Source organism: Emydura macquarii, unplaced genomic scaffold (assembly GCF_026122565.2).
Source record: "Emydura macquarii macquarii isolate MOO-44397 ecotype Brisbane River unplaced genomic scaffold, CSIRO-AGI_Emac_v2 contig_18, whole genome shotgun sequence".
NCBI lineage: Eukaryota > Metazoa > Chordata > Testudines > Chelidae > Emydura > Emydura macquarii.
Genome location: NW_027130155.1, coordinates 1,586,873 through 1,612,638, shown reverse-complemented (window position 1 = coordinate 1,612,638; position 25,766 = coordinate 1,586,873). Strand labels below are relative to the sequence as shown.

At 37.2% G+C, this 25,766-nt stretch overlaps 1 protein-coding gene across 1 annotated transcript in view; it reads left to right on the top strand.

Moving 5' to 3' along the window:
- RSRC1 (arginine and serine rich coiled-coil 1) overlaps positions 1–25,766 on the top strand; it is a 342,090-nt gene that overhangs the window by 268,290 nt on the left and 48,034 nt on the right. The window contains exon 7 of the mRNA XM_067532335.1: positions 16,669–16,737. Within this exon, the coding sequence (XP_067388436.1) occupies positions 16,669–16,737 (69 nt within the window). The remainder of the gene's footprint in view (positions 1–16,668; positions 16,738–25,766) is intronic.

Here is a 25,766-nt window from a genome sequence, read left to right as displayed (position 1 = left end):
AAGTATGCAGGCCTGTTGTATCACAAAATAAACAGGGAAAAAAAAACCCTCTTTTTCAAACTGCTGTGAAGTTTCTTCTATTAATCCTTGGTTTGGGAGAAAGGGGGAAATAGCAATTTGTGTTTTCATCTAAATCATATACAGTAAAAAATAATGTAATATGAGGAAATTTTCTTTTTTAGATGCTAACTTCAAAACTGAATAATTCTTGAGTCCCATAACCATAAAACATAATTGGTTCATTTCCTATATGTAAATTGTATGCATGTAATTTTTTGTAATTAGCAAGTGTTGTTGGAGCTTTGACAGTCACGTTTGTTTTATTTAGTTCCATAGTAGATGGATGAGTTTAAAAAAATCAGATTTTTTAAATACGTGAAGGTTCTCTGCTGGTGTAAAGCACTGTAGCGGCATTGACTTAAATTTATGGCTCTGTACACCAGTGAAGAAGCTGGCCCAAAGGTGTAACTGCACAGCTCTCGTTTTGATGTTAACTGGAAATCCTGCAGCTAAATCCCAGTGCAGCTGGACTAAACACCACCAATACCTTGCTCTGATAACACTTTAACTCCTAAAGGGTCTCTCTTATATCCTGTGTGCAATATAGGTATCACTTTTACCAACACTGATATGTAACCATCTACAATATGGGAGGGAAGGTGGTAGCCAACAGTCCTACACAGCATGTCTTTTATGGGGAAGGAAAGAATAACTCATCTACCTTGAAAAAGGGAAAATAGAAGTAAGTGGAATGTAAATAGCTCAATTAGAATTTAGCCAGTAAATTTAGCATATCACTTGTAGTCTTGGTATCAAAGGCACATGTAAAGGAAAGAGGAAGTGGTGCTCCTTGCCTGACACCCCAGAATTAGTTTTCAGGGTCGGACCTTGCCAGGGCAACTGGATTGATACTGTTCTAGTGACTTCAGGTAATGGCTCAAACATTTCCTGGTATCCCACTTTGGAGGCAGGGCTAAGTCATACTTGCACACTGTCCATATGGGCAATGATACTTATGTAGAAGTATATAAAAGATAAATACATTTATATACAGTACCTAGTTTTAAAACTGTAGCTAGAAGCAGATGGATAATTCTTTTCTCACATTTATAACATTAACACACATTTGCACAGACACAGTGGCTTCTTGTAGTTGATAAAAAAATAATGAAAGCATAAGCAAATAATGTATTTGAGAAATAATCTTTGACTGCACTATGAAAATATATTGAGATTACATTATAATTTTTGCTACTTCTGTCTTTTGCCTTCACTGTTAATTCTGTATTGTATTCTTATATTCAGCACTACTGACGTAGTGAATAATTCCATACTTACTATATTGTATTTTAATGTCGTACCTGTTATGAGGCATATATCTTGTAGAACTAATTGTAGGATTAATGATTGCTCCCTCACATGGAACCTTTGTGAAATCATTTATAATCACCAATTTTATCTGGTCTCAAACTGAGAAATGTTGCTGTACATTATTTATGCTGTTTAGAAAATGTTTGTAAAGGTCACTGTTTTACTGAAAACTTGCTTTCATGATTTGTTTGATCAGATGTAGTTTGAGAAGGGATTGTTCAACGTTTCTTGTTAGCATAATGTTCTGCTGCAAAATAGTGTATTGTAATGCAGATTGTTGATCTTTGCTGCAGGTTTCTGTAATCCTTCATGATAACTATCCTTCATGCAGCATTGGGCTCTTGTAGGCATCTCGTCTTCTTATATCATATTAATATATTAGCCGGACTCAATAACTAAAGTAAAGAAGGAAACCTCTAATTATTTAATTCATAGCATTTTTATGTCTTATGGGTGAAAAAGATTGTGCTTTAAGGAATTTTAATTATTTTTAGCAGTTTATTTCAATATATGGCATTAAACCAGGAAAAAGCTAACAGCTCTTGTTCTCAGTATATTATAATTTAAATATATGCTTAGAGACCTTTTATATAGTCTGTTTTATTGTTTTTGCTTTATTAGGAGTTAATATTTTGTTTCTGTAACATAGGTTTCTCAGAAAGTCTGTTGAAATTAATGTCTTGCAGGACAAAAACATAGTTCTGTGGATATCAGTCAAAAGGTTGGGCTGTTTCTGTGCATTTTATTCCATATATACACAATGCAAGTATTAAGTTAGAAGTTTTAAAAGTCACTTCAAATATTTATTTGTTATTGCTTGAGTAAATCCTGGTTTTGTTACTAGCTTGGTCATCTTCATATCACTCTTTATCATTGTGCTTGGGGATCCAACAGACATTAGAGTATTGCCATATCTCTCTCTCTTTGTTTAGAGGAGGACTGTTTTTTCCTTGCACATTTCCTATGTCAGGCTAATGCTGCTGTTGTTTCACTCACCTGTAATTTGAGAGGACAGAACATGTTTGTTCATTAATAGGCTAGTAAGATGTCCTACAGTAATTTGCTTGGCACGACACCCTGGAGAATAAATGCATGTTACATGATGTGCCTGGTTTTCTCTTTTCTAGAGTAGTGTTTCTCAATGACCGGTCCATGGACCAGTACTGGTCCCTGAGATCTCCCTGCGCAGTTTAGAGAAGGTAGCAAGCCAGTCCCTGGTATCAAAAAGGTTGAGAAAGGCCTGGTCTGAGCATGAGAGTCCCAAAGTTACTTCCAAAACCTAATTACAGCTACCGTGCTTTGCACTGTGCCACTAGGCAACCCAGTGATTTTAAAATGTATTTGCAGGTCTGCATTTTTGGGGCAGTACAAAACATCACAATATTGGCAATTCAACTAATGATTAACCTTGAGACTTTTGCTTTCTAGGCATGCAAATGAAAAGCACAATGTCAAGATTACATGCTTGGCCTTGTGATGACTTCAGGCATTCTGCCCAAGCAGCAACCACTTATTTACCATTAGTAGAGAGGCATGAGACCAGTGCTGGAGGAGGTTGCTTCTGTGACAAATACTTTCTTTGAGGATGAAGGATCTGAAATTTAGAAAAAGAAACGGGTAGGCAAAACCCTGGGACTCAGTTAAAATTAGATCATCTTGATGTGTACTGCTAAGGCAAGAAGGTGTCTGTGTTTGGAAACTTGTGCTTGATCACTTACCATAGAAAAGAAGGAAATCATGGTGCTCATCTCAAAATATTGTTCCACCAATGATAGCAGCATAGCAGCTCTATTTAAAATTATATTTGTACTGAGCCTCAAAAAGCTATATGAGAAACAGAAATTCCTCCAAGCATTTAAAGAAGTTTTATTCTAATATAATGGCCAAACTTTGAACTGTTTTGAATTTGTCATTATATTTCAGTTAAACTCTACAATTTTCTACATACAGCTTTTCTTCATTGTAATTCAAGAGTACTTAAGGGCTTACATGTTGAGGGAGGAGGGAAGCAAGTAAGTTTATCTGTCTTTGGTACCACCAGCTAATAGCAGAACTGTATTTGCTTAGCCGTCCCAATACTGTATTTTCATTATACTCTATTTAAAATAATCGAGGAGTTGATATCTATTCTGCAGGTAAATAACAGCGGGCACTATGAATTTGCATTATTTTTCAGAAATGACATGATTGTTGAATATTTTTTGTGAATTGGCAATCATCACTGGTCCACTAATATTCTAAGACAGTGATGATAAATGAATATACATTTTCATTAAATTTAGTGATAAACTAATTAAATGGATATTATCAGATTAAACTTTTAAAAAAATCCTTAGCTGTTCTGTTGTTGTTTAGGTTATTAGAACCAAAAAATATTTTTAAAATGAACTTACATTTCACCATTTGTGCTTTACTTTTTGCACTGTACTTAGCACAGATAGTGAAAAATAACTAATCTCTTTTTGTAATGCATTCAGTGTCCGGTTTCAAACAGTGTATGAGTATAATAATATTTTTCCTTTAAATACTGTTTCCATTAAAATTTAAAAATACATAACTGTAGGAGTCTTTCTGTGGATTTGGAACTTTATAAAAGATTGATTTTTGAAGCACCTTCTAAATTTTGGGTCTAAGCTGATACCTGGCAGTGTGATTTTAATAGAAATTTCAAATGTAAATAAACTTGGACTGGAAGTCAGGAATCTTAGTTGAGATTTTCAAAGCAGTCTAGCAGATTTAGATACGTCTTCCATTTTATTTTAAATTGCAGTTTAGTTTGTGATTTGTATGTTAAATCAGTGAAAGGATAAGGACTAGAACCCAAACAGTGCCTAGAATTTTCAAACCTGTATTCTTGTAACAATCCTATTGAAAACAGTGGGACTCTTTGCCTTAGTAAGGGATTACAAAATCATTCCCTAAGATTTGAAATAATTGACAGAGTGTATGGGTAGATTTAAACATAACTAATATATTTAAAAGGGAATTTTAAAAGTGTTCCTCTTCCTCCTACCTCTTTGAAAATACTTAAGTTCATGGTTGGTATATTCCTGCAATAATCAGTTTGGTATTTTATTAATAGATGTTTTAGTTCACCTTTATTTCACTGTCTCTCTGTGGGTAAGGCCCTGATTGACTGAACACAGGCACTTCCCTCAGTCAGTCAGTCTGTGTGTAGCACCGTTGAGGTCAGTAATCAGAGGCTTAGTTAATGTTTGTAAGGCACTCCAAGATCCTCTGATGAAAAGTTAGTTAGGGACCCAATTCTGCGACATTTACTCATGCGAGTAATTCTTAACATCCCATTAACATCAATGGGACTGTTTGTGTAAGGAGTGCTCACATTAGTTACAGCACTGGCCTTTAGTGCACATGGACAAGGGCAGGTCTACACGAGAAGCCCTATATCGGCGCATCTGCAGCATGTCTGGTGAAGACGCTGTATACTGACAGGAGAACATCTCCCGCTGACATATTGCCAGTGTGGCCAGCAACTTAGGTTGCTGTAACTTGCGTCGCTCAGGGTTGTGTCTTTTTTACACCCCTGAGCAACGTAAGTTAGATCGACTTAAGCGGTAGTGTAGACATGCCCTCAGAAATAGAACTAGTTTAGGGGAAGAATGGTCTTGTGGTTAAGGAGTAAGAGTGGTAGTTGGGACATCAGTGACTCTTTCTGACTCTGTTGTGGATTTCTGGTTTGATGTTGGGTAAACGACTTAATGTCTCTGACTCCATTTTCATCATCTATATAACTGGGTAAATACTTTCATACCTCTGAGGGATGTTATTAAGCTTAATGGGCCTTATCCAGAGCACTTTGAAGTTAGTGGAAAGACTCTCACTGGTTTTAGTGGGCTTTGGATAAGGCCTACTGTTTGTAAGGTGCTTTGAGGTGCCTGGATGAAAAGTGTAATTGGTATAAAAAGGTATAATTGTTAGATTTCAAACAGATATGCCTTTTTTTAAAATTAATTATGGTCATCCCTACATTTTTCACCATTAAGAAACTTGTTTCCCAGAAACAAAAGTTCTTCCATCCTGAGCATCCAGGTCTTGTCCAGTATTATAATCATTTTAATTAACTGATTTTTTTCACTCTTCCAGTTTCTCTTTCCTTTCATTGTATCTCATGATTTTGTGTACCAGTAGTACACACAAATTAAAGGTATTAAGAGTGATTGTATTCTACCCATAACTGATCATTTCATAGCTATATGTTGTAGCTACTCCCAAGTATAAGATCCGCAGCACTGCATTTAAAAAAATATTTTAACTAGTGTCCATGAGACACGCACTGTGGAGATGGGGAGATGCTTGAAAAAAGGGAGGAATGCAATGGCAGGGTAATCAGAGGAATGTATAACTATGATAAATTAAAAATCCTATCAGAAATATTCACTTTTAAAATATGAAGTAGTAATTTGAACAGTTTGATTGTATAACACGTTTCATGGCTTTTGAAATATGCACATGCCTAGCTGCTTCAGAAATGGGTGTGCTGTATAAAAAAATACATAACTGTGTTCAAGCAATAATTTTCTAAAGAATATTCATCCTTTTGAATGAACATAGACATATCATATGCATCCAGCAGTATTGGTCTAGCAAAACTACTGGATGTACTTGGTATATCATTCGTCAGTGACTTAGATTTTGTAGCAGCTTATTTTGGAAATCTTTTTATGAAACAAATTAAGCTTTTGAGGCTTGAAATCTCAGAGTGAGGGGGAAATACATACAATTTTTTTTTTGGGGGGGGGGGGAGGACTGAGGCTGTAAAGGGGAGAAGGATTGAGGTTAATTGAGAGTAAGGAAGAAATATAGGAAAATGTGATCAAAAGTATGAAGACAAAGTGGGGTAATGGTATGCTCAAACCCTTCAGTGTGTTCTGAAAGCATAAACCCCAGCAGCTCTGCGAAATATCAGAGCTGGAAGAATAAGGAATAATGGGCCAAATCCTCTGGTGGTTTAAATTGACAGCTCCATTGAAATCAGCTCCTGAATATGGAATCAATGGAGCCATGCTGATTTACACCAGCTGAGGATCTGACCTAGTGTTTATTCATGACTTCCAAATCACTGCTCTTCATTTCCAATATTTTGTCTCTGGTGCCTTAGCACCATCTCATTTCATCTCCATAATCACGTGCTATTTATACATACAAATAATATAGTCAAAGAATCCTGTTTAATTTTTTTTAAATAAGTGAGAGGGTCATGGGTCACAGCTAATTCACATGAAATATTTTTGTATAATTTCCCCCAAATAAAAGCATGTCAGAAAGGTCTTGATTTTGCCTCTATTTCCAATTTGTTTATGTAATAATGTGAATAAAATATAAATATTATTAAACAATAATCAGTCTCATGTGAGTCAAGCTTACAACTATCGCCTGAGGAAATCCTCTCCAGATTCCTCCTTTCCAGCTAACATGCTTGCATCCCCTTCTCACAAATATATGAAAGGCATTTTGGGGAGATGAACAGGGCATTCTGGCTATATAAGATACTTCCGCAGGGCTTCAGTGTCACTCCAAAGTTTATTGCTGTTCCAGACCAAATAGAGGAGAATATAACTGGTATAATGTATCATACTTGAAAAATATAGGATTTTTAAATGCAAGAGCAATAGATGAATGGTTCTCTAGATTTTATAATATAATTTCAAGAATGTTATTTCAAATTTTGTATTTATAACTGCTTTTCATGTAGACTAAAAATTTAATTGAACTATTTGATCATACGATATGGACTTGTTCTAGCTCCTTTCTTAGAGTTTAACAGATGTCGTTCTCATTGTGTATGTGTGTGTTTGAATTGCACATCTTGAGTTTGAACACAATTTCCTAATTCAAATTTAGAATTAACACTGAAAATTTCCAACACTCATTTATTTGGTAATTACTTCAGACTAAGTTAAAACTAGGGGGAGGTGTTTAAGTTTTCCTTGAATTTCCTGCACTATTATCATATTCATTTTATACTCTGCCTATATTGTTGTCCTATATACATAATCCCAGGAGCTGAATATTTAGGTTATATGCAGTAGAATATGAGTGGTTACTGAGCATGACCAGAAATCTACCTGGAAGATAATGGTTTGGAGAAGTGAGTGCATTGAAATTGCTTTGGTGTTAAATTATGGTGGTTTGGTTTTGTTGTTAATAGTTTCTCTTGTGATCTTAAGTTTTTCTGGCCTTTGTGTTTATGTTGTGGTACTAGAATTTAAGGGTTTTTATTTTCAGATCCTGCATATGCAAATGAGGCAGCTAGATAGTGAATCAGATGTATTAAATGAGATTGATACTGTGGTGATACTTGATGTGCCTGGGCTACCTGCTGTGCCTCTGTCTAGATTGTTATGTAGATGGATAATAACCAGGAACAAAAATTACTGGGAAAGAGTAGTTTTATTAGTTTAAGCAGGGTTTCCTCAAAAGCTCTTCCCACCCACCAACAGTCCCTTTAATTTCTTTTGCCCTTTCTTGAAAGCCTCCTGCTAGTTTTAACTGAATCTAAAGTAATTACCAAATAAAGTCTAAGCTATGGCTCTTTGCATTCAAATTTGTATTTGTTCTGAATGCTGATTGTGTAGTACATGTATGTAAGGAAACAAGGAAGGGAAGGGAACCTATGTTCACTAGCAAGATACTGTACACAATTCATGTCTATTTGTGCATGTCAAGTGCAATTGGTTGCTGCTCAAAACTTCCCCATATTTTGAAAGATAATATTTCCATTGCAGCTAGGTCACTTATGGTTCTATACTTTAATCGCTGATCTGTAGCCTATGCAGCAAGTAATTTCCATTTCTTTTTTGCTATGGATGGGGCTCAGAAGAAATGTTTTTTAAAACTTGTCTTCTGCCTTTGCATCCTGAAGAATAGATGGTGGTGCGGGAAACCATTCTATGCCCCTAATAAATTGCATTCTCAGGATGACCCCGTCTCTAACACAGATTTAATTAAGGGCATTCCCATTGCGTGTGTAATACAATGCCTGAGTTAGAATAACACCACAAACATCTCGTTGTATCTCTAATGCTGTACACTTATACACTTATACGCTTCCTTAGAATTGTATACTACCTGGTAGTGATTGCAAGGAACTTCTGTACATTTTACAGCTCCTTTGTTGCGCTTGACATGGCTGGTGATTTCAGTTACGCTTTCTGACATGTTATTGCGTCACCCTAAACTTTCAGTAAATTTATGACAGCATGGTGACCTACTAAGTCCAATGATATATAGCTCTACTGACCAATGACACCTTGAAAACCTCAATGTAACTGTGTATGTCAAAAGTAGTGCTTGGAACATTCCACAAATGGTTGGGTTAGTGAAAACACATATCTGGGTACTAGCGGCATATCTTACCTGCTTAGAATAAGGTACTTTGCTGTATCGGATGACCACTTGAGCACTCTAACAGTGGGATTTTGGCTCTTACCTCCACTCACTCCACTCCACTCACTCTTCAAACACATTAAGCCGGTAGGCCACCAGCTTCTGCACAAATTCCAGTAACATGAATGCAAGACAGATATTAGGAGGTGAGCTGGCCAGAAGAGCACACTTTGTGCTTTGGTTTTGCCACCAAGATGGGGTGGTGGGAAGTGGAGAAAAAACAATTATAAGTGAAGTCTCTGGATGGCTCACTAATGGATCTGGAAAAATGAGTGGGACAAGGTCAGTGAAGAGCTGACCAGACAGTAGTATAATGAGATGGCATAGAAATCACCTTCACAGGGAGGCAGCGGGTAGAGTGAAAGTATTCCCAAGCAAAGCTCCAATAAATGGCTGCATCAGCAGGAATGCAAGAAATGAAGGAGTACCCAGAGGGTTAGGAGATGTGAAAAGGATTGGGAGTGTAAGAAATGGCTTGAGAATACACAAGTTCTCCTCTAGTGCTGCCTAGTTCTATCCTCTCATGCCAGACTTCTCAACTCTTATCCATGGCAGACAGACACACCAACAGACTCAGGTGCTGGTAGTGTTACTCTCAGATAAAATATTCAAAAGGGATTTTTGTAGACACAGCAGAAGGAAGACATGCAAAATTATTCAAGGTTTTGCTTTGATTGGCCTTAACTATGTTTACCAATACCAGTCTAATGGCAGCAGATGCCTAATGGGAGAGTGTTCACTCACTTTTGGATGTGACTTGCATCAAATCCCTTCCCCTACATTAGGAATGTGGCTCCCAACTTGGTACACAGTTCTAGGGCCCATAATGATCACCATGCCTAACCACTTAAACATTCCAATTCATAGCTTTTCCCCACTCACCCACATACACATACCCTCTTTTTGTGTTTTGAGTTTAGATCCTCCATCATCCAGCAAAGCCTCCGTCAGCCTCTTATATTCAGCCCTTTTGAAATCCGTGGAAGTAGTGACTCTCCATGTTCTCACAACCACACCACAATTTAGGAGGCTGCATACTCAACCATCCTATGCTCATAGCCTTTTAACTAACTTCCCTTAAAGGACTAGCCATCTCCTTCTGCAGTTAGAAGTGTCAACAATGTATTAAGAAAAGAGAAGAAAACTGATAAGACTGTTGCACAGAGCAAACCAGCATAAATACAGAAACCAGAACCCTAATGCAAATGTTAACCACAATAATGGCAACAAGAGCATCATACAACTCCCTTCTCCCCACTTTCCTCCTCCTGCGGTCTTGCAACCTTCCCAACTCCGCAGCACCAGTGAGAACATCCTGTGCTCATGCATAAATGAGGGGGCACCTGGCCTTAGCTCATGTGTCCTTTTTGCCTAATCAGTGTCTGCAGCACCCTCCTCTCGTGGGTAGTGTCACTAAAGCCACCATCATGGCCTAGTCCCCTCCTTTTATATAGATTCCAGTCCCTCCTCTCTACCCCCACTGAGAATAGTTAGCCAATAATGTTGGCTTACACGGCAATAGCCAGTTAAGGTAGTGGTGCCATAGCAAGCCTCTCTCTCTCTCTCTCTCTCTGAGTGAGGGGGACACAATGTTCCTCTTTTCTTTCTCTCTTTCCCCTTTACCCTCCCTCTTCACTTCCCCCACTGGCCTACACAAGAAACTTGTTGATTGAAGGATTTGGTTGGGATGCCTATCCTGGACTTGAAAGGGTTAAAACAGGCTGGACCGAGTAAACCTGGTCAATCATTCCAGTTGTTGCCCCAGAGAATTACCTGGTATTTGTTGATCTACAGTTGCTTATCTGTACCCATAATGATTGTGCTCTGAGAGGAACAGAACCTGCAGTTCTAGCAGCAACCTGCATTTCTATTACTAGGGTCTCCATTCAGTCTCTCATCAGCTGCTAGAGTATTTACAGAATTCATGGCAATTGTTTCTTTATTCAGTGAGGACTATGAAACAAGCTAAGTGGCACTTTTAACTTCAGCACTTTTGAGATATGTGACAATATGGAAGCACATGAAGCGGTGGAAGGAAAGGGAGTCATGTTCACATAATTCAAAGATTTTCCTTAAAATTTACAAAAACATTCACATTTGCGATAATAGCAAGCATGGTATGTTGCAACCCAAAAGGAATTTGTTTTAATTTAGTAGGTTGTTAGCAACTGAAAAAAAGGATAGAAAGCTGATACTGACCTTGACTATAGTGTTCACTGAAACTGAATGCTGTTACTTGAATGTTACCTTAACTTCAAATGAATGTTAATGTTTGTGTTTGTAACTGACAAAGCTGTGCCAGTTCTTCACCATATTTATTTGTTTGTATGATGTATCCACATCCCTGCCCTTTGTTTGTGTCATTACTTTGGAAGCTGTTTGGGGCAAGTTTTATCTCTTTTGTATTTGCACCATGCTGGGCACAATGGGGCACCAATCCGCATCAAGATCTGTGGGTGCCAGCAAACAATAAGTATTAATTATAATACTACCATTACTAGTGTCTGAAAATACTGAAAGTGGTGTCTCTTTTCTGTTGCTCTGCTCTTATTAATTGTTCATTATCTGCTACTGAATTTCAGTATATGTTCCAGAACTTTATTTCTTTAGTGTAAGTCAACTTTTGTAACATCTTCAGTGTGTCATTTTTCCCATCCCTCAAAAGGAAAAAAATGCTGAGAGCCTGAATTCAAGCATCTCTATTTATTTATTTATTTATTTATTTAATTTTTTAGAATGCTTTATAAGCAGTCAGATTATCATCACACTAGCTGTTTATCCATTTAAGAGACCCAGTTTCAGGAGCAACCTCAGCATTCCAACTACCTAGATCAATTAAGACCAGGGTATTGCTGAAGTGACTTATTTGGTCTTCTCTGGGTGATGTGCCACTGCCCATCTCATGTGAATGATATTGGTGTGTGTGTCCCACCCTCCAAATTGAGGGAACTATATTGCAGAAGCTTCTGCATGGAAAATATTTCTGAGGGATTTTTGCTGGCTCTGTGATAATGCCAGAAAATGGAAAGCTCAGGAAGTTCAAGCAAGTTGCTGCTTCCTTATCAATGTATATTCTGCTACAAGTTTTTGTTATTATGGAATGAAGTTAGGCTGCCTTTTAATTACCCGCACATCATGCTTTTAGCTATATTTACACTTTTATTGAACTGTTTTAGGTAAAATATGGTACTCAAGATGCCAGTAGGTTTCACTTAAATTTAAAAAATAAAGTTGGGCAGATCGTGGTGTTCATCAAACGTTGATTCTAATTTGAATATTTTATTTGACTGCTTCAAAAATTACGATATTTTTCAGCCTACTGAGTGCAGTGTAGCCAGGGAAAAAGACTAAGTTGGCAATGTGTTTACCTCTAGATGTTTGGCAACTGATTCTTGACCAAAGGAGATTGCCTTGCCTCAGAATGTTTACATGCTCTGTATTTCCCTAGGTAGTGGATACATGTGTTATGTTCTACACTTTAAGTTGGGAGAATGGCATAGACTAGAGATTTATATGAACACAGTACTAGAGGTGAATGAAAGGGATAAATTACATTTTTTTTAAATTTAGTGGATTTTTCATCTTTTTGGCTTCACCTGCTCTCAGCTATGTCCTAATTTCACCAAAATAAACAAAACTCAGTTTGTGATTACCTTCACTTCTAGCCAAAATGAAAATAATGTAGTAGCTATTTTAGGAATTCCTTTATGGGGTTGGGGAGTAAAAGTAGGGAGTAGGGTAAGGTGAGAGATCAGTATTTAAAAACATGACCCTAAAAAACCTCGAGTGGTCCAAAAAATGAGTTTTTAATCAAATCATGTTTTTAATCTGCTTCTTGACTTTTTAACTCCCCTCTGTGCCTCTGTCAGTGTTTGTGATAGCTTCAGGTTAAAAAATCAATTTTTAATGCACAAAAAAAAATGCATGCCTTTCCATGGCTGTTCAAAAGCTGACTCCACTCACTCTCTCTCCACCCCTGAAATAGGGGAACTGCCATCCATTTCCTATTACTGTCCTGACCCAGCAGCAACACATCTGACTCCTTCTGCCCTGGGACTTCTCTACTTGGGGCCAAGCGGTACCAATTCCCCGAGTTCCTACTCCCTGCCTTTCTGCTGCCCCAGGAACCTCTCTCTGGAATAGGACCGTACATGAAGTCAGGGCAGGTACATTCCTCGGGCCCCAAAGCTCTTGCACAGAACTCTGTGTGCCCAGCTCCAAAACTTGTGGGAATTAGAGGTGGAATTGCAAGAGCTGCTCCTCCAGGCTCTAAAATCCTCTAACTCATGATCAGTTCCTGAGCATTGGCAACACTGCATTCCTCAGTTGCTCAGAGAGGACTCCCCTTCCCCCACCCCCGAATCCCAGGCTGCTCTTCACAATCCCTGAGTCCTGCCAGCCCCCTGACCCATAGAGTGGCAGTCATTTTGCTCAAGGGCATTACTTCAATCTCACTGAAAACAGTGGGAGATGGCGGCCAACTTTATTCAGGACAGCCTCACTTTCACATGCAGATAGATGGTAGGGGAATGGCAGCCTTCTTGCTGGCTTCAGACCCACTGACAGTAATAGGAGGTGGTAGTCATTTGGAATAAGGGAAAATTCATGGGTTGACACCTGCCATCAAGTTTTCATGACACAGGTTAAAAAAAAAAAATCAAAATCACTAGAGTCCTCAAAGAAAACTTGCACATACCTTCAAAAGAAGGCCAACCTTCAAAATTAAATTCATAACTCTGAATGCTAAAAGCCATGCACTTAACAGGGACAATGGTTTTATGGCCCACTACAACAACTTGTAACACCTGCTGCCTACCAATCCTACACTGTCCTACGACTGCAGAAGTGTTAATTGCCTTCTTCATTTTACATGGTCTCCTACAATGTGTTGTGATCCTTATGCATAGTAATCTATCCCACTTTATATTTAATTTGAATACCCTGATTTCCTTCACCAGGCATGAAGAGTTCTGTGAAACTCAAAAGCTTTTCTCTTCCACCAACAGAAGTTGATCCAATAAAATTACCTCAGCCACCTTGTTTCTCTCATATCTTATGACCTACGCAGTTACAAGAAAACTGTAAACCTGGAGGTCCACAATGACTCTTTCACAGATTCACTTTTCAGCGAAGAGCTGTAATCTGATTTCTTTTTAGGAATATTGGTTGGTTACAAATAGAAAGAATGTACAAAAAGAAAATTGAAGTTATGCAAATAGGGAAGGTAGAAAAGGAGCTGCTGACTTACGTTTCAAGAGAAAAGCTGAAGCAGAAGAAATAATTTGTATACTTGGAAAGTGTCATCATTTAGTGTCATCAGAGAGACCTAGAGAATTGAAAAGAACCACTCAATATGCATAGGCGGTAGAGAAAAAGATGGCAGGAATATTGTGGGACTGGCAATCAAGTAACAAACTGAAAGGAAAAGGGTATGCTGCATGGGTTTGTCCCTGTCTGCTGTACAGTTTGGAACAGTGGGTTTTACAGAGATGAAAGGAAAGACGATACAGATAGTAGAAAACAACATACTGAGGAAGATGGTAGGCAAGTGAAGGGTAGGTTGAGAATGGCTGGAAGAAATGAAGGTTAAGATGAACTTGGGACGATAGGTTGGAGAGTTCATGTTTGAGGTGGGCTGGACATGTGATAAAATAGGAGACGAGAGACCAGCAAAGAAAGCACGGGAGGAAGAGGACAGTATGAAAGTATGTGGGAGACTGAAGATACAATGGAAACATTTGAGAACTTTGAAAAGAAAAAGACAAAGTCCAAGATATGCGAAACCATGCCATGGATGGAAAGGAGTGGCAAAGAATTGTGCACCTCTGACCCTATATAAACGAGAAAAGAAGTTGAGAAGTTGAACAGAAGTTCAATATATAGAGTGATGTAGAATTAAAATTTATGAGCAATCCTCAAAGCAGCACACAGGCTTTCAGCAAATGCTATTGATTCTGTAACTTCATAGACGACTGTGAATGTTTAGGGGCTAAGTTAAATGATTGTTAATGAGAATTTTAGGGTATACGACTGTGCTTATAATACTTACTGAGTTGTGACATTGTCCATGTAATCGGCAAAGACTACAAAGGAAACTTCTCTCTCTGTTAAGTGATATTTAAAAAAAAAAACCCTACTTGCAACCAAGTATAGTTAGAAGTCTTGAAAATTGACAGTGTAAAGTTAATTTAGCTAAAATGCATATTTAGCTATGGTATAGTAACCCATTTTAATTTCTTTAAACATTTTTTGTCAGTTAACCATTTTTAAAAAATCCAATGAATTGGATCAGTAAAGAAAAACTAGCATAGTGGAACAGATAAATCAAATTTAGGCATGGTAGTTTATTGAATCTAAATTGTGCCCAGTTGGCCCAAGAGGTATATAAGCAATCCATCTTGTGCTGATAATGGAGGTTCTTGAAATCCACCTGATGTTTGCATTATTAAATTTCAGTCTAATGAGCTCTGCTAATACATATTGAAGATGGTTGTAAGGAGTAGAATGTGAATCTGAGCGGGATAATTTGAAAGAAACATAAGCTGAGCATTTTACATGACTCAAGGGTATATCTACAATTACACATATAACCAAAATTGAATTTAAATGGAATTTCTATTATCCGTGTCCTTCTACCGGGGAAAATAAAGTGTAAATGAAGTAAAAGTCTTTAGAGTTACTGGTGGTTTGTTTTTATTATCTAATTTAATATATTCTTGCAATGATATTCACTGGCAGAAAAGTTTTAATATTTCATGACTTTAAATGTAATCTAAGTGCGTATAAAGGCTTGTAAATGGAAACATCTGTGTAATTGCTTCTATCATTTCATAACACAAATATTTAAGTTTTATATTTTTAAGATGTAGCTGACTGTGAAGAGATATCAGACTTTGAAAAAGATAGTCATGTGACATTCATTTTCTGAATACCTGCTACTGAAGCTGAATGTTATATTCACAAATTGTAGGTTGATTCAGTAGGCAATAGAGGTAGTACCTGAAAAACTGAATAAACATTTATTATTCTACACCCTTGTTTACAATAGCTTTATTGTATAGGAAAGCCTAGTCCAAAGTCTAATTCCTGTTAGTTTGGGTTCCTTTTCTTTTGACAAGGCGGTACTTTTAAAAACTTAATATTTCATCAAGTATAATGCTATTAGAGACTTATTCTCACTTAGTTCACTCATCAGGCAGTGAGATGGCAATAAAAGAGAATGGCTCCTTTGAGACATTAATGCTTTGGAATAAATGATATGCTAGAACAGAAATTTAATTAATTTACAGAGTATATTGATAGTCCCTTGTTACTGTGCTGTATATTTTTAATCTTCTTTAACATCTGTAGTAAAGTGTTTGAAAACCCCTGCAGTTGAGCAACTAGTAGATAATTAAGTAATAAGGGAAGAGGCTTCTAGAGGGAAAAAGGTTCTTTTTAGAAGAGGCTGTCATAACATGAATAAAGTACTGCTGCTATGATTTGCAATGAAAAAAATATACTACCTAATTTGATACTGTGACACAGATAGTTCAGACTCCCTATATTTTAAATCTTACATGCAGCTCTGAATATTGGAAATATGGCTTTTCCTTCAAAAGAAATCTTAGATTACATACAATATTAGTAAATTAGTTTTTTTAAACATTCTGCCAATGTGTTTTTTCCATTCACCGTACAAATTGTCCATTATGATACTGTATCAACAGTACTGATCTTGTTAATAAAAAAAATTAGGAGCCAAATTCTGCTTCAAATGCACATTGACTTGAGTGGGAGCTGTAGAAATTAATCTGAACGTGGACTTCAGCCCTCAGGAGATTTGTTTTATTATACAAATTAAATTAAAACAAGTATAAATAACTCATTACATGTGTTTTTTATTTTTAGCAAAAGCAGATGAAGCATTGAAGGCTAAAGAAAGAAGTGAAGAAGAAGCGAAAAAGAGAAAGGAAGAAGGTAATGTAGTTTTTTCTTTATCAGCAAGATAAACACTTTTTATTAAATAATAATATTAAATAAAAATAGCAATAATAATTCCATAAAGACCAGGTTCCTTTGGGCTTCTCATATTTTCTCTAGGGGTGGACCACATCTTAATGGGAGATGTCTCATGGACAGTCTTCCTCTAATCCACAGTCACACAGACTACCTGTACCTCTCATTCACAACCGTGTATTATTCCTGTGGCAATTGCAGGAAAGTATTTAATGATTTTTTTTAAGTGGTCTTCAAAGTAGGTTGGTATTTGGTAACAAGTAGAAGAGCTAACACCATGTCAACAGCCAGCTGTGTGAGGCAGAGATCACAGTTTGAGGAATTACTGCAGTCAATTAACATAAACCTGTAACATTGTTTATCTCAGAATCTATTGTATGATTAACATAAGATGTCCAATAATTTGTCCAATTTACTTGTGTAATTACTGTGTAGTATTTCATGATGGTAATCCCTCCAACTCAGTAGTAGCTCTGTGCACTGAGGGCTTGCAGGATCAGGGCCTTTATCCATTGCACTACCAGTGATAGATGACCAGTGGGAATTCTATACAATGTTTGAAGGATCAGGTTCAGAACAAATGTACTTTGTGTCTCTTTCCATTTCATGGTGATGCATCTTCAGGTTGTGTGACAAAGCCAGCCTGAACTTATATAAGGAACCTTATGTGATATTCCACAGTTCAGCTTTGCTGGTGTATCCCCATTTCTCTGAGAAAATTAATAGTAAAAAAGCTATCTCCTGTGGTTCCAATTAAAGCTAAAGTGTCTGCAGCATATATTACTTTTAGGTTGGTCTTGAGTATAAAATATATACCAAAGGATTTTACTTTTCTGAAACTGTTTCAGCTTATTGTTTTTGACATTGTATCGCTTATCTTGGAACCTGATCCTTAATTTTTTTAAAATGTTGTTGTTACTTTAATTTTTTTAAATAATTTCTTTATCAGTATACACTTTTTTCTGGGTGTTTTTATTATTATTTTGCAATACTGTATGGGTGACCTCTGAGTTGTGTCAGATTTTTTACTATACACAGTACATTTTAATTAGATTTCAAGGTGGATATGTGATCTAAGGTGGAATACATATATTTTCCTAGGTTAGTCTTTGATCAGCTAGTGCCCTGTGCAAATCATAATTTGGTGCCCGCATGTAGATAGTATTCTAGCTGCCAAGGGGTTTGTGTTTGAGACAGACTGTCCTAGAATCAGTGATGTGCACAGTCTGAAACTTTAGGATAAGAGAGCCTTTCTTTGAAGAATTGGAGTGTGGTTAGTTCACAATGAAGCATAGTGGCAAAGGTCTGACAAAGAACTATTAGAAGGCACTGGCATCGCTACTATAAGTAATCTAAAATGAAGTAAGAGGAAAGAAGAACTGGGGTAGGAAAGGGTTGAATGTGGTGTTTGGGGAGGTGGCTGAGATCAGAGAGTGACTGAGGAGAGGGAGCTCCTGTCTATTCAATATCAACAATAGAAGTTTGTGGATAGAGCTGCACCAGTGGTGAATTATACATCCTAACTTTCCTAGCTGTAGACAAATCCTGTCTATCTTGACTCATCTCCAAATGCTTCATTTTGTTATCCTTCCATCTCCCAGGTTCTCATACTCAGTTTACTCTCTGACTTCTTTCCTCCTGCCCGCATGCCCAGTCTTTATAAGTGCAGTCTCACCTGCCTTTTCTAATGTCACCCACACCCACCCTTTTCCACACTATTCTCTGCTGAAGCCATTGTGCACTCCCTGGTTTTCTCTGGTTTTTGATTACTGAAACCACCTCTTCTTTGCCTCTTTTCACCTCTCTCACCCTACTTCAGCCTATCTAAAATGTCACTGCTAAATTCCTCTTCCTCTTCTGTCACTACAAGCACATTCAAAGCCTTCCTTGACTCCATTATTTTTTCTTTCTCTTAGCAAATCCAATTAAAGCTCTGTCTTCCCCTTAAAGTCCTTAGAAACTTCTGCTCCTCCCTACATCTCTGTTCTTATCTCCTACAGGAAACTGGAGACTGTTCCTAGAAAAGGGGACAGCACGATAGAAAGTGCAAAGTGGAGTGTGTGAAAGAGATGAGGCGAGCATAAACTTCTTGGTTTAATGATCTGTTTGGAGGGGGTTTAAATATAAAATGAATGCTAAGCTTTTTTCACTTCAAAGTGTACTTTGGACGCTCATTACATCTGAAGGAAATATATTTTATGTTAATTTTCTAATTATTTTATCCAGATACACAGTGTGAGCTTGTTATAAAAGAGACACATCTATACTCCCAATATTTAAATATAGCTAATGCCCATTGTATTCAAATAGGATGAAGCCAAGAGTATATCCAACAAAAAGTATCACCAGCTCTATATCAGCACATTCATCTGCCCTTGAGGCAAGTAGCAATAATGCCTCCTCCAGCTTTGCTGCTGTGCTCAACTGTGTTTGGCAGGCTTCTGGGCGCTTTTGTTTTAGTTTCATTTAAAAAATCTAAATCGGGAGCGTTTTAAAAGTGTCGTAAATGAAAGTAAAACTGATAACTCAACAGTTCTTGGACAACCAAACTTCAAAGCAGAATGCTGCTGCCCCTGCGTGGCCTCCCAGCTCAACAGTGTACTGCAGGTGACTGAACCACTTCGAAGTCTTTGGTTTTTATTTCAGCAACTATATCAGAAATGCATTAAACTCTCAGTGTAGCATGTTAAATAGATACACTGTTAACAAATAGGATTTGTGTTTGAAACTCCTGCACAGTGCTTTGAATATTTACCTTTTTGTGACCTGTATGTACACTGCTGCTATTATATACTTCATTTGTTACACTAGGTCATTCTTAAAAATAAGGGAAGGATATCACAGTTCCAGATGATTTATATAACCAGCCACCTGGGACTGCTGTGGTTGATCATGAGCTGAGGATAAATGAACTGTGTACAGTCATGCAACGCATATTACCAGAGAAGAGCTAGAATGTGTCATACTACTAAACTGTATATTTACATTATGCTGTCTAAATTAACATAGTGCTTTATTTAGAATTCTCTAATGGGACATACAGTGATACTTTTTATCTCCTTGTAATCCTGTTGTCCTGGGGACACTGCTTTAGTAAACATCTGATTTTTCTGACAAAGGGGATCCTTTCCAAGTCCTCCAAAATTAAGTTACACACCCTGCTGAGTTAGTTTTGTGTATCATCAAAGGAGGCTTCACATAAGACCAGTTTCCCTAGCAAACACTGCGTTCAGTGATTTAGACAGAGTCATCTTCAAGAACTAAATTGATTGAATTCACCTGAGGATATTAATGAATGAGAAATGAAGAGACCCTGCCCAACATCCAGATGTTCTGAAACAATTTTAGAATCAATTGTGTGTTGGAATCTCTTCAGAGATGGAACAAAATATTTAGGAAAATATCCTTACAAGCCTCAAGTTGACTTTCACACTTTAGTGATTTTTCTTTATCATAAGAGGGTAATTTTTTATGCACAAGATCACTTTCATTTCTAGAAATCCAGACTTTTTTGATTGAGCATTAGGTCTTCCAATCCATGTGAGCTCAGAATGATACTATTTCAAGCAGCAGCTACAGCAGCCATTAAAGTTTTCAACAGATTTTAAAGTATGATCCAAGATTGCAGTCTTCTCTTTTTTTAATATCCCCCTACAATGAGGGGGCTTGAACTGGATTAGGTAGCAACATATTGGTTGCTGCCTTGTTTGCCAGAATCTCAGCATTCTTATCTTTTTTTTAAAAGTCCCCATTCCTCATGATGGCCTTAAAAATGTGCGCTTGGACATTGCTGCCTCAGTTACTCGGGCACTGCAGCGAATCTGAAACAATAGCTCTGAAAGGTGTGAGATGTTCCAGTCATGTCTCTAATGTCGTGACTCAGGACTTGTCTACATGGGGACATTCAGATACATTAATTCAAATTAGCTAAAGGCATGAATTTAAAGCACATCAGTTAAACTGCATTAAAAACTTGTGTGAACACTGTCATTCAGTGATTTAAATGTCAGTATTGTTAACTATTTCACTCTATGACGAAATCATGTAAGAAAGGAGCAGGATGATGATGTTACATTTGCTGAGTGATATTTCATTTTGGTGCTGCGTGTGGGTGGCATTTTAAAGCATAACCAACCATTCCCTCCCTCCCCCTCCAATCTAACTCATGGAGCCAAAAAGCCAGAGGGGAAGAGCATTGCCCACCCCAGGGGGCATCTGAACCGCAGGAAACAGGAGGCATTGTGTAGAGCCAAGAGGGGTATCCAAGCCTTCCACCCACAGCAAGAGCTTGGTTGGCTCTGGTAGCGTGAGAATGGCCAGATGGCTTTCTCCCTGGATCTAGTGGCTATTGCTCCTCTCTCTACTGGAGATTGTCTGTAGAGTCAAATGGACTTTACTGTATCGTTATCACCCAGTCAGGTTTTCTTTGCAATCATGAGAACTAGATATATTTTTTAATGAGAGCTTAGATTCTTGCATTGTATAACTTCAAGAGACAGAGTCTTATGTATGTTTCTATGCCTTGCCCAAGGATATAACTCAGTCATACTAAGGGGAAACAAAGCTTGATGAGCCCAGCAGAGTATATGTGACCATATTTTAAAACATCTACACAATCTTCTTTTAGTGGCATCTAATTTTGGTGTCTAGTGGCAGAGTTTGGGAAGGCTGTCATTACTTTGTTTTTTTCAGGTTGAGCCCTTTCTACAGTACAGAGTTTTAAAACTTTTGCTGCTTAAAAAACTGGAAAGGTAGTTTAGAGCATTTTGCTGTACACAAGAAAGTAATGAAGGTTCAGAACATTCCTAGGCATAAGATGCTACATTTTTTAATTAAAGGAAATATTTGAGCTATATCACAGAGTTGAGTTGTCCAGATCCTAGGTCAAGATTAGTGTGCCCTTTGTTCAGGATCTGCATAGATCAAAGCTAGCTTGGGTATGTCTACATATGCTGCAATCACACCCTCCCAATTGCAGTGTAGACATACCCATAGATTTTAAACTGGAGTTACTCCTGATTTACACTGGTTTAACTGAGACCAGAATTAAGCTTTCAGACTCCATGTGGATATAAATATAGTGAATAAAAGAGCTGATTTACAATCCATCTGACCAGAATTTGTAGTCTTGGCAGGATTAGTCAAAAAGTTTGGATGTGACAGAAAGAAGGAATGATATTTGAAGAGACAGGATGGGTCAAGAGAGTTTTAGTTTAGAAGAAGGGGTACAGCAGCCTACTTGAAGAAAGGATCAACATACATGGATTGGGAAATGCGGGAGGAGGAACTGGATAATGGAAGGAGCAAGAGAAGTCAGAAGTTGGTAGAGGATATGGGACTTAGTAGCATAGACACTTCAGAAACAGTGACAAGTTAGGAGACTGAAAGAGTAGGTAGAAGATGGAGAAGAGAGGGGAAGGGGTGTTATCTCTGGATGATATTGGTTTGCTTCTTGAAAGAATTGTTTGAGGTCCTGTTCTGAGGAGGATTTGTGGAGGTGGCAGAGATGGTTTGTGAAGGAATCAGAAAGTGCCAGTAGTTATTGTAGACAAATGAGTCGAGCAGAGAGAAGTACTGTTGTATTGCAGGAAAGATGATGAAATAAAAAGCAGAAAGAACAAATCAGCATCAGAAATCTGTCTGGTCTCTGGATTTTTTTCATAGATGCTCAGCCACATGAGAGCAAGAGTAGCACCAACAGACATAATCTATCCTTCCTGGAAAAAAAAGAAAAGAAAAAAGAAGCCTTACCACAAAAACCAGTTTTGAACTACTTTTTGCAGGAAGAAGTCAAACTCTGCAATATCCAAAATGCAGAGGCCTCTCATAAATGGGTTTCGGTGTCAGAGCGGTGTGTATTGCCTTTCTGTGCCAGAGGGGACAGAGTCTGATCAGCAAAGGAGCTGGATCAACTGCAGCCAGTCAACTGAATGGGAACTTGTGGCAGCCCTAATGCAAACAGGAGCAGCCAAGATGGCACTGCATCGTAGCCATTAATTGATGTGGGTCCTCCACAAAATAAGGAGCCAGTGGCCATGGATTTCACATACCCCAAAGGCTAGCCTTGAGTAGCTGAAGAGGAGACCATAAAGTGAACTTGAGGAAACATTGGAGATTGATTTTTCACTTTGTGAGTCAGTTTACATTTTCCAGGCTATCTTTAGAAGGGAAAGGGATAACTTTAAAACTGAAAATGATGTTTATTCCTAACATTTTTAGGTAGAGACAGATTTACAGCTGCAGGCAAAGTGAGCCCCAGTGGTTCATCTCTGATGATGATTTGGTCCATTCTTTTTCAAATATGCTTTTTATGTTTTTATTAATTTCTATATGTTTTCCCTGGTGTGTGTTATTGTGACTGTGTATGCTAACAGTTGTTTTGCATACAGAAATTACAGGAGGTGGCTGAACTATACAATGCAGAGCAAATTGCAAACATTAGTAATTTACAGAGAAACAGCATGGAAAATCTGTAGTCCTTATGTTTTCTTTATTAGTAAGGCAATGAATACAATAGAAACAGGCAAGTAATATCTTATGAATTGGGCTTTAAGGGTGCAGTCTGGTATACATACACAGTGCATGTTATGTAGTCTATATATCATAGCCCTATTAGTTTATAAGGTTTTAGAAAAGATCTCTCCTTTTTGTTTGCCTGTGTGCAGTATTAGTTAGCATGTTGCCTTATCAGTCAAATAAGCATCACTTCATAGGCATTCCTAGACAGAAGTATTCTATAATTAGCAAAGAGGAGGGTCCTGTGTTAAATAATCTGAGAAATCACCTTCTCATTTAAAATTAAAAATGTTTTACACTCACTGGAAAATATTTAGCGTATTCTTGTTTTATTAGTTGAGAAAAGTTATTTAAGGAGTGTTCAAGCGTGTCAAGATTTGCAAAGAAATGAGGGAGTGGAGAACTGAAAATGCAGATTTTACTTAAGTTATAGTGTTCATATTTCAGCTGTGTGACTTACAGATGATGATCAAATGCTATTTGATCTCCAGAGTATTTATATTGTTTTTGTACGATTATATTTACTGGCAATAAAAGGACTTCTCGTGCCAACCATATATGCTCATTACACATTTAATTATTTTAATATTGTCCAAATGTACTTTTGTGTACAGGGTTTCCCCATTTTACTCAGATTATAAAATCAATCTGTCACCATTGAATTGGCAAATTTGAGAGAATAGGTTTGTTTGCATAGTGTTGTACCCTAAGGGACAATAGTCTTTGCAAAAACACAGGCAAGGGGAGAGTATCACAGGAAAACACACTTCTCTCTCTCTCTCTAATGTATTTTAGGATTTTATGCTGCCACCCATTAATGTCATATTCAAGTGCCTCTCATGTAAAATAGATTGCCAAAATGAAATTCCTAGTAGACTTCATGGAATGTCTGGTGGTTCTCCTCTTGTGAGTTATAGCTCTACTTAAGATAGGATTTCTTTTGGGGATGGTAGAGAAAGTACAAGTATAGGAACAGTTGAAGCTGTGAATGTCATGCTATGGTTGAGGGAGGGAGGGAGGGAGGAAGGAAGGAGGTCTTGCAGTAATTTCCTAAAACTGCTCAGAAACTGGATTCATTTGAATGCCTTTGGAAATTCATTCCACAGCCCAATCCACTTGAATGAGTCCTTTGTCCTATCTCTCAAATGCTTCATTCTACAAACAAACTTGTTGCAATAATGGCTTGTGTAGATATTTTATTGATATTATGTAGATTTTGTTCAATTATATTATATGGAAAAAGTTTAGCTTTTTCATTATGGTTTCACTGCTATATACATATGGTTCTATGGCATCAGTGAAATAGATTGTTCATTCTAGTTAAATTCAAGTTTATTTCTATTGTGTTTGTGTTTAACATTTGACAATGTCTTCACCATTCATGCAAACCTTTTGGGTGAACTGAGTAACAATTTGAAGACATATTTATAGTGTACAAGTTGCCCTTTATTTTTGTCAACTGCTAGTTAGTAGTCTATTTATTTCTTAGTCTATTTATTAATATTTGCAACAAAGATTACCTTTGCTTAAAATAACTATAGATTTAACACTCTACTGCTATAACCCTTTAATCAAAGCAAAGCACATAAATATAAAACTGAAATTACTGGTTCTCTAGACTTCGAATTTTCATTCTCTTATTGCATCGCAGTATTGCTCCTGTAAACTAAATTTAACAAAAAGCCCACCCCAAAAACAAAAAGTTGAAGTTGCATGCTACAGCTAGCAAGCTTCTGGATCTTAGTGTAACCTTTACTAATGAAAAGTTAAGCCTCATATCTGCTGTAAGCAAAATATATTGTATAATAAGCTTATTGTTTCTCAGCTCATGAAAAAAGGTTATTCTTTTTCCACCCTTTAGTAATGGTGTTTTAACATTACTTTTATTGTAATATTATTGCCAAATCAGGTGTGAGATTAGATGTTGGATGTTACATGTAATCTGCTCAGAAATCAAATCATTTGACCTCCAAGCCCACCAATACACCATCCTGCTGGTTTGCTGTTAAATATGCAGCATTTCCTGTCATGAATACAAATGGAGGACAAATTAGAATCTACAGACAGCTGACCTGAGCTACAGATTAGAGACTAGGGGCTTGTGCTGTTTTAAGAGTTTTAATTACCATAGTCCCAATAGCCAGTTGAAGGACACACACAAAAATCATTTTGTAACAAAAAAGCAAAGAAAGAAAGAGAAAAAGGAAAAGCTTGCTCCTCCTAATTTGAATTTTTCAGTTTGATTACATTTGCACTTCCATTGCAGCTATGCTAATTTGCTACATGAAATTAGGTCTGTTAATAAAAAATGCACTACTTTTACAAAAATATTTTCAATTGACGATTTTTTCTGTTTTGTTTTTGTTTTGCTTATTTCCATTTGGGACTAGCTGAAAATGACATCAAACTCTTATGAGAATTTTACTGTCAAACCTGATTTTTAGCTTAAGGCCTAGCAAGTCAAATTCAAAGTA